Raw genomic sequence first — 14,681 nt, 5'->3', positions numbered from 1 at the left:
CCAGTCCTCTTCAAAGGGCAAAATGAAATGTGCACTGTGTTTGAGCCACTTTATGCATGAGAGCCTAGCAGTTTGTCTACTCAGTTTAATTCAGAAACTGGAATTGAGACTGTGTAGATTTTGTAGAGGCAACTGAATGGTGAGGAAAGAGAACTAGGAAATCCATGCGACCTGCAGAGTTTGTGATTGGTTTCATTTTCATTGGTTTTCAGCCCTCATAGTTTATTCATCCATTTAGTGACTAGAATATCATTTGGATGAACTCTTCTATAGCCTGTTTTTTATGTCCAAGGATAGGGTAGGAAACAGGATAGACATGATTCCCACATTGTAGGGTTTACATTGTCCTAGGACAGAGAGATAATTAAAAAGAATGAATAAGTCAGTGTGGATTAATAAGTCACAATGAACAAGCACTGTGGAAATGACTTACCTTAAGTTTAGATCATGTGTTTATAATTTTACAACTAAGAATTAATGTAGACATGTAAATTCAGTTGTTGAGCAACATTATACATTTCTTTCCTCTAGTGAAAATTGTTATCAATACCATGTCAACACACTTTTTCTATTTCATCATTTTCCATGAGATTGTTATAAAACAGATCTTGAAGACATTTCCTATAATTATTACATAGACAGCATAGATACTACTTTAATACATGCAGAAAAGCCATTCAATCATATGGCAAAATTTTTTACTTTTCTTAAACGGAATGTATTTTTAAGATAGGGAAGATCTGTGTCTTCTTGTCTGAAGGTTAAAAGGAATTTTTAGGTAGCAAAATGGAAGAGATGATGAGCATTTCAGAGGAAGCCCCAGGTGGTTTAGGGGGAAAATGAATAATCTGACATCAGATCTCCATTTCGACATGTCTTCTTAGTTAAAAATTGTAAAAAGTGACTTTCCTTAGTGCATGTGGAAATATACCAGCCCTGAAAACAAGCCATAATTAATATTTTCTTATTCATCCATATAACAGAACTGATTTTTTTCTAAGCTTTTTTGTCTGCATATTAAATATAATAGTTCCTTATAGAGTTGATTGTACAAATATGTAAAATTTATCTAAATATGATTGTTATTCTTGAATTTTATTGTGGGCATCTTTTCCTAACAATGTTGCTAATTACTCTCGAATAACCATAAAGTAAGTGATGGATGGAAGTAAGTGATGATGGAGTAACATCTATCTCAACTATATATCCTCAATGTGTGATCTAGAATTGAAGGTCATTACCATCCAAATGATTGGAAGCTCAAACAATAGAATCTAAACACACCATGGTACTAGAGTGAAAATAACGATGAATTCCTAAGTTGTCAGTTCTTTAAAATTCATAACTGTAGATCATAAATTTTTCAATTAGAAGGTGATAACATAGAATATGTAGGTGAAACACACATTGCTTCATAATTCTGAAGAATTTCACATAATATTTTGTACAGTTAGAATGCTTATCTGAAATATATTGGTTAACAGTATGGTAATATTGTTATCAGGACTTCCTAGATGGGGCTAATGGTAAAGAACCCACTTGCCATTTCAGGAGACGCAGGAGACTAGGATTCAATCTGTGGGTTGGAAAGATTCCCTGGAGAAGGAAATGGCAACCCATTCCAGTATTCTTGCCTGGAAAATCCAGAGACAGAGGAGCCTGGCAGGCTACAGTCCACAAGGTCTCAATGAGTCAGACATGAATGAAGTCACTTAGAATGCAAGAATGCAATTTTATCATCTTTCTTATATCTTTCATAAACACACACAAAGACACTTTTTGTTATTAGCTTGGGTAAAAGACTTTTCTAGGTAAACCTTTGGATATTTACTCAATTATAACACATTTTTTCAAAAAGCAGAAGAAAATATAAAATGTAACAGACTTTATCCTTTAATTTTCTGCAAGAAGATATATGTCTCTACCTAGTTCCTTTTACTTTTAGCCAGCATCTTGGCTGCCACAGAAATGACAGAAAGGTCTGTGTTAATTTCCTGTTTGTCCAAATCAGGATAAATGAGTGTATTGAAGGATATGTGATTGCAAGAGCCTGGAAAAGCCTTTGGACCAGTTCCTTCTGCAGCTCATTAGAATTCCAAATTGTTAAAATTACAGTCAGCATGTAAGTGGCAAACAGGAAAAGAAAGGAGATGACAGTTTGCATGGCTTTTATGTGGACCTTGGTGCTGGGATCTTGGGATCTTTTGCCGTTGAGCTGCATCTTCCTGAGATGTTTCCACAGGAAAAAGATTAGCAGCAGAAAAGATATCAGAGACATAGTGAAGGGTATGAAGTTTGTTAGTGTGAGCAGGGTCATATTTGAAAGGTGTAAAATGTCCCTTAATTTGGTCTTCTCAGTGATGTTTCTTTCATATTCACTTGTCTGAATAGTCTCATCTATACTTAACACTGCAACTTGAAAAAACAAAATCACTGAAGTCCCCAACATCATCATGAGAACTACACTTTTAACTCTCCACTTCAGGTGAAGAAAAATTAGGCTGGAGAAATTAGCTATCTTGAACAAATAAAATATACTGAGGCTAGTAGCAAGCCAGTTACTAAAATGGTTGCTTACTGTCCAGGCAACACGGATAACAATTCTTAAACTATATAGAGCTGGATTATACATAGTTGCATACCAATTTATTAATATTGTCCAGAGCAAAACAATTCTGCAGACTGCCAGAGCAGTGAGAATCCCATCAGCTAAGGAGACCTTTTGTTTCCTGAGCCAGTCATTGCAGTTCACCAGTGCTATGAAACCATTCACAAAATTTCCCAGAACAAATTCTGTCACGATTAGAATGGAAATAATGCTCGATACTAAAGTTATCATGTCTAAAAAATCCAAGTCTAATGTCACTGTTGCGATTCCTTCGATATTCTGACCTTAAATTCTTTATGAAGTTGATTTCTGGTTGTGCAGTGAAGTTCTTATTTCTTTCAAACTCTGTGATGAATGTCAAGCAGAAAAGCACCAGGCAATAATATTGGAAGAGCTCAATGACATCTCGATGAAAAACACTGCTATTCCCTAGCAGCTCAAATTAGCTCTCTTCATATACTTTGTGCCCTACTATGGGATGGATTACTTCATAAGTGACTTTGAAGTAAAATATGAATTCTCATTTGCCAGATGCAAATAAGGACTCATCGTTTTACAAAATTTCCCCTGTCTACCTCTTCATAATTTGTGTTCATCAACTTTTGTTGTTAGTGAGGAAAATTTTGAAACCCAGTGCAGAGGATGCACAGTGAAAGCTTAAATAATTTGATCAAGCTTGATCATAATTATGCTCTACATTATCAGGATAATCATTAGGATCTTGAGGTGATTTGTAATGCAAAACAGACATCTACTATAGTGTTGGAAACTTTCTTTTTTTTTTTTTTTTTACAAAGAGAAAAATTGAACTTTTTTTTTTAAAAAGCACAAAAACCCTATATACTACTTTTAGACAGAATCAGGATCTATTTGTAAATTTTACATGTGGGATAAAGGGTGGAATTGGAGAGCTGAATAAGTGGGCAACATTGGACAATTGCTACTATTTTTAGTCACCCAGGAACTGAGTTCTATTCCTAAAACCATGCACTATGAGATCTAGCTCTCATTTTAGGAAACGAAATTGAAATACTTTCTGAGTCTGCCTTGAAATTACAAAGCTGCCACTTTAACCACAGAATAAGAGGATGGGAAAAAGTAGCTATCTTCAGGAAAGAGAAGATGCTGAGGCATATGTCAAACAAGACACTCAAGTGGTGGATCATTACACAAAATTGAATATTATTTTTCCCTGTTTGATCAGTGTTATGTAGCTCTGCGTAGAGCATCAAAGTAGATATTAATCAATCAGTACTAAGATTAAGAAACATAACCTACTTATGGGTAAGCTAGTGAGAATGAGGTTAATGAAGTTGATTTTCCAGTGTCTTCCCAGTTGCTTCAGTTCATTATTCCAATCAATGCATTTCCCCAAATGCCAACTATGAATTTCATAGATTAAAAAAAATAGAGTCCTTATCTTGTATGTTTCACATTTCTTCTGAGTGAAAAAAAACTCTCATCCCAAATACCACTACTGATGATTAATGGTTGAAAACTAATAGTTTTGAAGTACTTTTTTGTTTTTATTGTGGTTTCCTTTCCATTCCAATAAATGCCAGCTTCTATTATCACACTGGTCCTCAGCTAACACTGAAAAACATTTAAATTCCTTTAAAATGACTTAGTATGTGATTTCCCTGCCAAGAAGAGTGACTATTTCTTCTTTTATTATAATGTCTGATGCAATATTTTGTTATAATATGTATGAAAGAATAGAATTTGGTTTACTTAAATGGTGATCAAGAAAGATTCTCTACCAAAGTTTCACCTCTGAGTTCCCTAAAATAATTTTAAAAAGCATGAAAACCCCCAAGTAGGAGTTTCTAAGAGCCATTTTTCAGAATTAAAATTGTGATTTTAGGAATGAAATTTTATCATCGTCTTTGTAATCAGCAGCCTTAATTGACTATAGAGCCAAAGAAGAAAACATGTAAAAAGTAACAATAATTCAACTTGGTCTAAGTGAAGGAAGGTAGGCAACTGAAAATAATTCATAATAATTAAAATAAATAAATTTAAATAAAAAAATAACCTTATACAAGTGAATCTCAGTAATTGAAGTTTAAAGGAAACATACTATTTTTACCAGAATAATCTTCATTTTGATGATTATAATAATAGTAATCAGCATTTAGAAGAAGGCAATGGCATCCCACTCCAGTACTCTTGCCTGGAAAATCCCATGGACGGAGGAGCCTGGAAGGCTGCAGTCCATGGGGTCACTGAGGGTCAGACACAACTGAGAGACTTCATTTTCACTTTTCACTTTCATGCATTGGAGAAGGAAATTGCAACCCACTCCAGTGTTCTTGCCTGGAGAATCCCAGGGATGGGGGAGCCTGGTGGGCTGCTGTCTGTGGGGTCACACAGAGTCGGACACGACTGAAGTGACTTAGCAGCAGCAATCAGCATTTGCTAGATATATCCCTATATATTACAAATATTCTTGTCTTTGACATCATATTTGCTTCTCAAAAACCTCATTTACTAGAGATAATGTGAGTAACTTTCCTCGGATAACAGCTTGTCTGTCATTATGGGGAAAGTCAAGAAATAAAATGTGATCTCAAAACACCATTCAAATGAGCAAACTATATACATTGATGGCAGTGACACCATCCTATATGCATGCTACGTGTGCTCAATCATTTTGGTCATGTCCAGCTCTTTGTGACCCTATGGACCGTAGCCCTCTCTCCATGGGATTCTTCAGGCAAGAATACTGGAGTACACTCTAAAGCCCTCTGTTAAGAGCTTGTTCGTAAAGGTTATTTAGTTTATCTTTTTTATTAAAGGAATTTAATTTAGTAAATGAAATAATTTGTGCAAGTAATACATTTTAAACTAAAAAATTTAATTTATAAATATACTCATTTTGACTTAATTTTTTTTCTTCACTAGGCTAAGACATCACTTCATGGGAAATAGATGGGGAAACAGTGGAAACAGTGTCAAACTTTATTTTTCTGGGCTCCAAAATCACTGCAGATGGTGACTGCAGCCATGAAATTAAAAGACGCTTACTCCTTGGAAGAAAAGTTATGACCAACCTAGACAGCATATTCAAAAGCAGAGACATTACTTTGCCAACAAAGGTTCGTCTAGTCAAGGCTATGGTTTTTCCTGTGGTCATGTATGGATGTGAGAGTTGGACTGTGAAGAAGGCTGAGCACCAAAGAATTGATGCTTTTGAATTGTGGTATTGGAGAAGACTCTTGAGAGTCCCTTGGACTGCAAGGAGATCCAACCAGTCCATTCTGAAGGAGATCAGCCCTGGGATTTCTTTGGAAGGAATGATGCTGAAGCTGAAACTCCAATACTTTGGCCACCTCATGCGAAGAGTTGACTCATTGGAAAAGACTCTGATGCTGGGAGGGATTGGGGGCATGAGGAGAAGGGGACGACAGAGGATGAGATGGCTGGATGGCATCACTGACTCGATGGATGTGAGTCTCAGTGAACTCCGGGACTTGGTGATGGTCAGGGAGGCCTGGCGTGCTGCGATTCATGGGGTCGCAAAGAGTCAGACACGACTGAGTGACTGATCTGATCTGATCTGAGGCTAAGACAATGTTAATCTTTAGGAAATTACTTAGATACTGTCCAAGTTACATTTATAAGCATCACTAAATGACATAGTTCGTGATGATGATGATGTCAGCAGTGAAATGGGAGAACTCTAATAGATGTGATATCATCCAGTTTCCAAAGTGGCAAAATTCACTGTGACAGGTGAACACTAGCCAATCTTTCCTATTAGGTACTTCAGTCATTCTCAGCATCAGAGCTAGCATGAAAGACTATCTTTACCTACTACGTCATCAAGAACAACGTCAAACTGACATACTCTAATGATTTACTTGCTGTTTTTTTCCTTTACTTACATTCTGACAATTATGGCTAAAGTTACCTCAAACAGTACTTTGTTTTTATTGAATTTTCATATGGAAATGAAAAAATATATATACAATAATACACTATACAATCTTCTTTCATATTTTAATACCATCATTAGCAAGCTAAGTTCTCTCACCTGCTTATTTATATTTCTAGCTACTGTGATTAAATCTAGGTAATTTATTAAGCAGTCAAAGTACAACAACATATGCACAAACATTTTCAAACATTCCACTAAACGTGTATTGAGTTGTAACAAATTTACCTTTCTATGTCTTTTTTTCCCTAACAAGGAACTAAAAAATTTATAACAACAAAAACATATGCATCAACACACGTGTACATACACATACACACGCACACACATTCTTAGTGTGTGATTGATTATAGATGGAAGCACAAAATTGTTATTTAATTTTAAGATAAACTATCATATTTTTTATATCTAGGTTTAGTTCATAGGAAATTCACTAAATTTTGCTCTCAAAATGTGTGTGTGTCTGTGTGTGCTCAGTTGTGTCCAACTTTCTGCAACACCATGGACTGTAGCCCATCAGGCTCCTCTGTCCATGGGATTTTCCAGGCAAGAATACGGGAGTGGGTTGCCATTCCTTACTCCAGGGGATCTTCCCAACCCAGAGACTGAACCCATGTCTCTTGAGTCTCCTGCATTGGCAGGCAGATTCTTTACTACTAGCACCACCCGGGAGTGAGTGGGTATTTGAAAAAAACAAAAAGTGTCTAGGAAAACTAAGATATTTTGAATTTGAGATTTTAATGGGAGCTGGAAGGAAGGTTCAAGAAGGAGAAAACACATGTATACCTATGGCTGATTCATGCTGATGCATGGCAGAAACCAACACAATATTGTGGAGCAATTATCCTTCAATTAAAATTAATAATTTTTTAAAAAGCACAAATAATGTGGATTTATAATTCTTGTATCATGTCTTCCTTTTTTCTATTAATTAAAATTATTTTTAAATTTTAACTCAGGCTTCATACTACCATATGTGGTTTCAGGTTAATATTATTTTTAATAATTTCTTTTTCTGCTTTATATACATATTCATTATTGTAAAACATAATACCTATAGAGATTAAAAGGAAATACAAATACATAGGAATCAAAAAATTATAGTGTTAATACCCCTTTCACATTTGACTCATAATACAGAATTTCACCAGGTATCTAGACCCTCCCCCATATATTCCTTTCTATTGATACTATTTCTCTTCTCTCTCCACCCTCCATACACTCCCAATTGCTATAGTAATCACTAATTTGTTTTACTTCAGAGTTTTGTCACTAATGTAATGCTTCAGAAACTATCATCAACCTATTTTTTAACTTTGTATGTCTGGAATTCCAGTGAATTTTTTAATCTTGATATTTCTCCTCAATTTCCAATGTGCATTATTATCTATATAGCTCTAATTTGTTGATCTTTTGTTATATAAATTTTACTGACATCATGTAGCTCTACTTTTTATTTCATTGCTGTATAACATTGTTTTATACCAGCATTCTATTATATCCATCTTACCAATGATGGAAGTCCAGGTGATGTCTTAACTCTAGTTACTCAGAACAATAATGACAGGGACATTCGTATACATGTATCCTGATACACAGTACAAAAATTCTCTAAGGTACAAAATTTCTATTATATATTAAATGTATTAATATTTCATTATATAGTTTTAATCATAATACAAAAATTGTAAGAAATTATTTTCCTGAGTGTGATAACGCTACAGCATTAAAAACAAGTCATGATTATTTTTTTCTTCTTCACCCCTATCACGGAAGTGTTAGTCCCTCAGTCGTGTCTTACTCTTTGTGACCCCATGGACTGGGGCCCGCCAGGCTCCTCTGTCCATGGAATTCTCCAACCAAGAATACTGGAGTGGGTTGCTGTTTCCTTCTCCAGGTGATTTTCCAGACCCAGGGATCAAACGTGGGTCTCTCTGCATTGCAGACAGATTCATTACTGTCTGACCTACCAGGGAAGCTCACCCCTATCTTAGGATTTCATTTTTTTCTAAGATTTTAGCCTACTTATAAAAATCTAATATTCTTCAGTGAAATTTATTACACACATATATAATATACACAAAATGTTTATTACTTTTGAATTTAAGGTGATTCTCCTTTCCTAACAACATTTCTAATTACTCTCATTGACTATGAAGTAAGAATCCATGATGAAATAATATCTATCCCAAACATACATCAGTTCAGTTCACTTCAGTCACTCAGTCATGTCTGACTCTTTGCAACCCCAAGGACTGTAGCACGCCAGACTTCCCTGTCCATCATCAACTCCCAGAGCTTACTCAAACTCATGTCCATCAAGTTGGTGATGCCATCCAACCATCTCATCTTCTGTTACCCCCTTCTCCTTCTGCCTTCAATCTTTCCCGGCATCAGGGTCTTTTCAAATGAGTCAGCTCTTCTCATCAGGTGGCCAAGCTTCAGCATCAGTCCTTCCAATGAATATTCAGGACTGATTTTCTTTGGGATGGACTGGTTGGATATCCTTGAAGTCCAAGGGAATCTCAGGAGTCTTCTCCAACACCACAGTTCAGAAGTATCAATTCTTCAGTGCTCAGCTTTCTTTATAGTCCAAATCTGACATCCATACATCCTCAGTGTGTAATTTAAAATTCAGAGTCGTTACCATCCAAACAATGGATATATGTGAAAAACACAATGCTTCATCACCCTGATCAATTGCACAATATTTTGTAAAATTGTGTTGCTTACCTGAAAAATCTTAGTTAATGGTAAAGTAAACACCATTTTCTTAAACACACACAAAAATACACTTTTTGTAATAAGCTTTGGTGAAAAACTTTTCTAGGTAAACCTGTGGGTATTACTCAATGACATACAGAATTAAGAAAGGAGTAGAAAGTATAAAATGTTACAGACTCCATCAATTCATTTTTTGCTAGAAGACACATGATACCCACCTATTTTCTCTCTTTCAGCCAGCACCCCAGCTGCCACAGAAACAACAGAAAGGCCTGTGTTAACTTTCTGTTTCCCCAAATCAGGATAAATGAGTGGACTGAAGGATAGATGACTTTGACTGTTGGGAAAAGCAAGAGAAATGGTTCCTCATGCAGTTTTTTAGGCCTCCAGATTGATATGATTAGAACCAGAAAGTAAAAGGCAAATAGCAAGAGAAAGGAGATGACAGTTTGCATGGCTTTTATGTGGACCTTCGTACAGGGATCTTGGAATCCTTTGCCATTGAGCTGCATCTTCCTGAGATGTTTCCACAGGGAAAAGATTGGTAGCAGAAAAGATATTAAGAACATAGTAAAGGGTGTGAGGTTTCCTAGAATGAGCAGGGTCACATGTGAAAGCCATAAAATATCCCTCAGTTTGGTCTTCTGTGTGAAGTTTCCTTCAAATTCACTTCTCTGCATAGTCCCACTTACGCTTATAACTACAACTTGTAAAACCAAAATGAATGAAGTTCCCAGAAGCATCATGAGAACTATACTTTTAACTCTCCACTTCAGGTGAAGAAAAGTTAGGCTGGAGAAATTGACTATCTTCAACAAATAAAATATACTGAGGCTAGTAGCAAGCCAGGTGCTATAATGATTGCTTATTGTCCAGGCAACATGAAAAATAGTTCTTACTTTTAGACTATATAAAGCTGGATGAAGCAAAATATAATACCAATGTATTAACATTACACAGAACAAAACAATTCTGGAGACTGCCATAGCAGTGACAATCACATCAGTTGAGGAGATCTTTTGTCTCTTGACCCAGTCAATGCAGTTCACCAGGGCTATGAAGCCATTGGCAAAATTTCCCAGAACAAATTGTATTATTCCTAGGATGGAAAAATGGTTGATAGTAGAGTTATCATGTCTAGAAAAAAAACAGCCAAGTCTAATATCACTGTAGTGATTCCTTCAATATTCTGACCTTAAATTCTTTGGGCAGCTGATTTGGGGATGTGCAGTGAAGTTCTTGCTTCTTTTAACTTCTGTGACCAATGTCAAGCAGGAAAGTACCAGCATATGTAAATGAAAGAGCTCAGTACTGTCTTGACGTAATAATTGCTATTACCTAAAAGCTCATATTGACTTCTCTTCATGCACTCTGTGTCCTTGCACTCACATTTGTGGGATGGGTTATCGCTCACCTGATGTTGAAACAAAATAAAAATTCTCATTTGCCAGCATGCAAATAAAAACATATTGTGTTGCAACTTTTCCCTATTTAACCTCCCCATAATTTGTGTTCAACAAATTTAGTTGCTGGAAAGTAAAATTTTTAAACCCAATACACATGCCAGATTTACAAAGAAAGAATTCATGATTTTCTTATCAAAAATATCTAAGATTTCCTTGGGGACCCCAGGAAAACCAACACACAATAAAAATTGGTTGCTGATAACCAATACAAAAACAAGACTGGGAGCTGACTGTGACTCAGATAATGAATTCCTTACTGCCGAATTCAGACTTAATTTGAAGAAAGTAAGGAAAACCACTAGACCATTCAGGTATGACCTAAATCAAATTCCTTACAATTATACAGTGGAAGTGAGAATAGATTCAAGGGATTAGATCAGGTAGACAGAATGCCTGAAGAACTATAGATGGAGGTTCATGCCATTGTACAGGAGGTAGTGATCAAGAAAAGAAATGCAAAAGAAATGCAAAAAGGCAAAATGGTTGTCTGAGGAGGCCTTAGAAATAACTGAGAAAAGAAATGATGCAAATGGCAAAATAGAAAAGGAAAAATATATCCATTTGAATGCAGAGTTCCAAAGAATAGCAGGAGAGATAAGAAAGCTTTCCTCAGTGATCAATGCAAAGAAATAGAGGAAGACAATGGAATGGGAAAGACTAAAGATCACTTCAAGAAAACTAGAGATACCAAGAGAACATTTCATGCAAAGATGGGCACAATAAAGGATAGAAATGGTATGGACCTAGCAGAAGCAGAAGATATTAAAAAGAGGTGGCAACAATACACAGAAGAACTATACAAAAAAAGATCTTCATGACCCAGATAACCATGATGGTGTGACCTGGAGCCAGACATCCTGGCATGTGAAGTCCAGGGGGCCTTAGGAAGAACCACTATGAACAAAACTAGTGGAGGTGATGGAATTCCAGTGCAGCTATTTAAAATTCTAAAAGATGATGCTGTGAAAGTGCTGCATTCAATATGCCAGCAAATTTGGAAAACTCAGCAGTGGCCACAAGACTGGTAAAGGTCGGTTTTCCTTTTGTTCCCAAAGAAAGGCAATGCCAAAGAATGCTCAAACTACTATAACTGCACTCATCTCATATGCTAGTAATGTCAAGATTCCCCAAGCCAGGCTTCAACAGTACATGAACCGTGAACTTCCAGATGTTCCAGCTGAATTTAGAAAAGGCAGAGGAACCAGAGATCAAATTGTCAACATCCACTGGATCATCAAAAAAGCAGGAGAGTTCCAGAAAACATCTACTTCTGCTTTATTGACTATGCCAAAGCCTTTGACTGTGTGGATCACAATAAACTGTGGAAAATTCTTCAAGAGATGGGAATACCAGACCACCTGACCTGCCTCCTGAGAAATTTGTATACAGGTCAAGAAGCAACAGTTCGAACTGGACATGGAACAACAGACTGGTTCCAAATAGGTAAAGGAGTACGTCAAGGCTGTATATGGTCACCCTGCTTATTTAACTTATATGCAGAGTACATCAGGAGAAATTCTGGGCTGGATGAAGCACAAGCTGGAATCAAGATTGCCAGGAGAAATATCAATAACCTCAGATATGCAGATGACACCACCCTTATGGCAGAAAGCAAAGAATTAAGAGCCTCTTGATGAAAGGGAAAGAGGAGAGTGAAAAAGTTGGCTTAAAGCTCAACATTCAGAAAACTAAGATCATGGCATCTAGCCCCATCAGCTCATCTCTAATAGACGGGGAAACAATGGAAACAGTGACAGAGTTTATTTTGGGGTGCTCCAAAATCACTGCAGATGGTGACTGCAGCCATGAAACTAACAGACACTTGCTCCTTGAAAGAAAAGCTATGACCAACCTATTAAAAACAGAGACATTACTCTGCTGACAAAGGTCCATCTAGTTAAAGCTATGGTTTTTCCAGTAGTCATATATGGATGTGAGAGTTGGACTATAAAGAATGCTTTGAGCAAGCTCTGGAATTTGGTGATGGACAGGGAAGCCTGGCATGCTGCAGTCCATGGGGTTGCAGAGTCGGACTTGACTGAGCGACTAAATGAACTGAGCTGAACTCCTGTACAATGTTATGAACCTCTGTCCATAGTTCTTCAGGCACTCTCTCAGATCTAATCCCTTGAATCTATTTGTCACTTCACCTTTATAATCATAAGAGATTTGATTTAAGTCATACTTAAATGGTCTAGTGGTTTTCCCTACTTTCTTCAATTTAAGTCTGAATATGGCAATAAGGAGTTCATGATCTGACTCACAGTCAGCTCCCAGTCTTGTTCTTGCTGACCATATAGAGCTTCTCTATCTTTGGCTGCAAAGAATATAATCAATATGATTTTGGTATTGATCATCTGGTAATGTCCATGTGTAGAGTCGTCTCTTGTGTTGTTGGAAGAGGGTGTTTGCTATGACCAATGGGTTCTCTCTGTAAAACTCTGTTAGCCTTTGCCCTGCTTCGTTTTGTACTCCAAGGTCAAACTTGCCCATTACTCCAGGTATCTTTTGACTTCCTACTTTTGCATTCTAGTCCCCTATGATGAAAAGAGTATCTTTTTGGTGTGTTAGTTCTAGAAGGTCTTGTAGGTCTTCATAGAACCATTCAACTTCAGCTTATTCAGCATTAATGGTTGGGGCATAGACTTGGAATGCTCTGCTATTGAATGGTTTGCCTTGGAAACAAAGAGATCATTTTGTTTCTTTTGAGATTGCACCCAGGTATGGCATTTCAGACTCTTCTGTTGACTATGAAGGCTACTTCATTTTCCCTAAGGAATTCTTACCCACATTAATAGATATAATGGTCATCCACATTAAATTCGCCCATTCTGGTCCATTTTCGTTCACTGATTTCTAAAATGTCGATGTTCACTCTTGGCATCTCCTGTTTGACTACTTGCAATTTACCTTGATTCATGGACCTAACATTCCAGGTTCCTATATAATCTTGTTCTTTACAGCACTGGACTTTCGTTTCATCACCAGACACATCCACAACTGGGCATTGTTTTCACTTTGGCTCATCCTCTTCATTCTTTCTGGAGCTATTTCTCCACTCTGGTAGCATACAGATGTGGAAAAAGCCCCACTGTAAATTACCCACAGTTGAATGAATTTGGCCACAGCCAAGCAGAAAAGGATGAAATCCGCTGATGAAACGTTCCCATTTTGGATCCACTTGCAGTTTACAGTTTACCCATCCAGTGAGCCCACTTCTCAGCACTCCTAACACAAGTTGCCACTGTCAGAAAGAGACCTTAATTCCAATTGACATTTTGATGAAATTGTGATATTGTGCTTCACTGAAAACTTTATGATCAAACAGCTGCAGACTGAAATCCATTTATGATGCCTTCTTTAAAGTGTTCATCATAATTCCAGAAAGTACAGCCAAAATTCTGCTCTGCTATAGTTTCAGATCTTCACTAAAAGAGTAGCTTATTCTAAATTTCAGTGTTAAACCAAATAATTCTGTAACAGATACAAAGCTTCATGAATATCTTTCTTATGACTTACACTCAGTTACAATATAATTTCTATAGTAAACATTAATAACGTCCACTTATCCTTGACACCAGTGCAGTTTCCCATTTCTGAAAATGACTAAAACGATGAAGTCAGTATGTAAACACGCAAAAATGAGACAAACTGGTTTCCACTAACTTGTACTTTCGTCTCCTCTGAGCCACATGTGCTGAGTGCATGCTAAGTCACTTCAGTCATGTCCAACTCTTTGCAAACTAATGGACTGTAGCCCACCAGGTTCCTCTGTTAATGGGATTGTCCAGGCAAGAATACTGGAGTTGGATGCCATGCCCTCCTCCAGGGGATCTTCCTGACCCAGAGATTGAACCCATGTCTTTATGTCTCCTCCATTGGCAGATGGGTTCTTTACCACTAGCACCACCTGGGAAGCCCTGTGAGCCACATATTTGAATGCAAA

The 14,681-nt window shown here is 36.9% G+C and overlaps 2 protein-coding genes across 2 annotated transcripts; both read right to left on the bottom strand.

Annotated features, from left to right (window-relative positions):
• Positions 1-1,921: 1,921 nt before the first annotated feature.
• LOC133248947 (taste receptor type 2 member 31-like) lies at positions 1,922-2,839 on the bottom strand. Its single transcript, XM_061419205.1, has one exon. The coding sequence runs from the start codon at positions 2,837-2,839 to the stop codon at positions 1,922-1,924; it is 918 nt and encodes a 305-aa protein (XP_061275189.1).
• Positions 2,840-8,588: 5,749 nt separating this feature from the next.
• On the bottom strand, positions 8,589-13,905 carry LOC133248763 (taste receptor type 2 member 31-like). Its single transcript, XM_061419073.1, has 2 exons — positions 13,838-13,905; positions 8,589-10,448 (listed from the first exon to the last, which is right to left on the bottom strand). The coding sequence occupies exons 1-2, from the start codon at positions 13,903-13,905 to the stop codon at positions 9,488-9,490; spliced, it is 1,029 nt and encodes a 342-aa protein (XP_061275057.1). The 3' UTR covers positions 8,589-9,487.
• Between the last annotated feature and the right edge of the window lie 776 nt (positions 13,906-14,681).

This window comes from Bos javanicus, chromosome 5 (genome assembly GCF_032452875.1).
Source record: "Bos javanicus breed banteng chromosome 5, ARS-OSU_banteng_1.0, whole genome shotgun sequence".
In the NCBI taxonomy this organism is placed as follows: domain Eukaryota; kingdom Metazoa; phylum Chordata; class Mammalia; order Artiodactyla; family Bovidae; genus Bos; species Bos javanicus.
The sequence above is the reverse complement of the archived record's forward strand: the minus strand, read 5'-3'. Positions and strand labels throughout refer to the sequence as shown.

What these genes read in the sequence shown, in the direction of transcription:
- LOC133248947 (XM_061419205.1), bottom strand. Translation starts at nt 2,839, where the DNA reads ATGATAACTTTAGTATCGAGCATTATTTCCATTCTAATCGTGACAGAA.
- LOC133248763 (XM_061419073.1), bottom strand. Translation starts at nt 13,905, where the DNA reads ATGGGAACGTTTCATCAGCGGATTTCATCCTTTTCTGCTTGGCTGTGG. An exon ending in CCAAATTCATTCAACTGTGG is followed by an intron (nt 10,449 to 13,837) that starts GTAATTTACAGT and finishes AGAATATTGAAG; the next exon opens with GAATCACTACAGTGATATTA.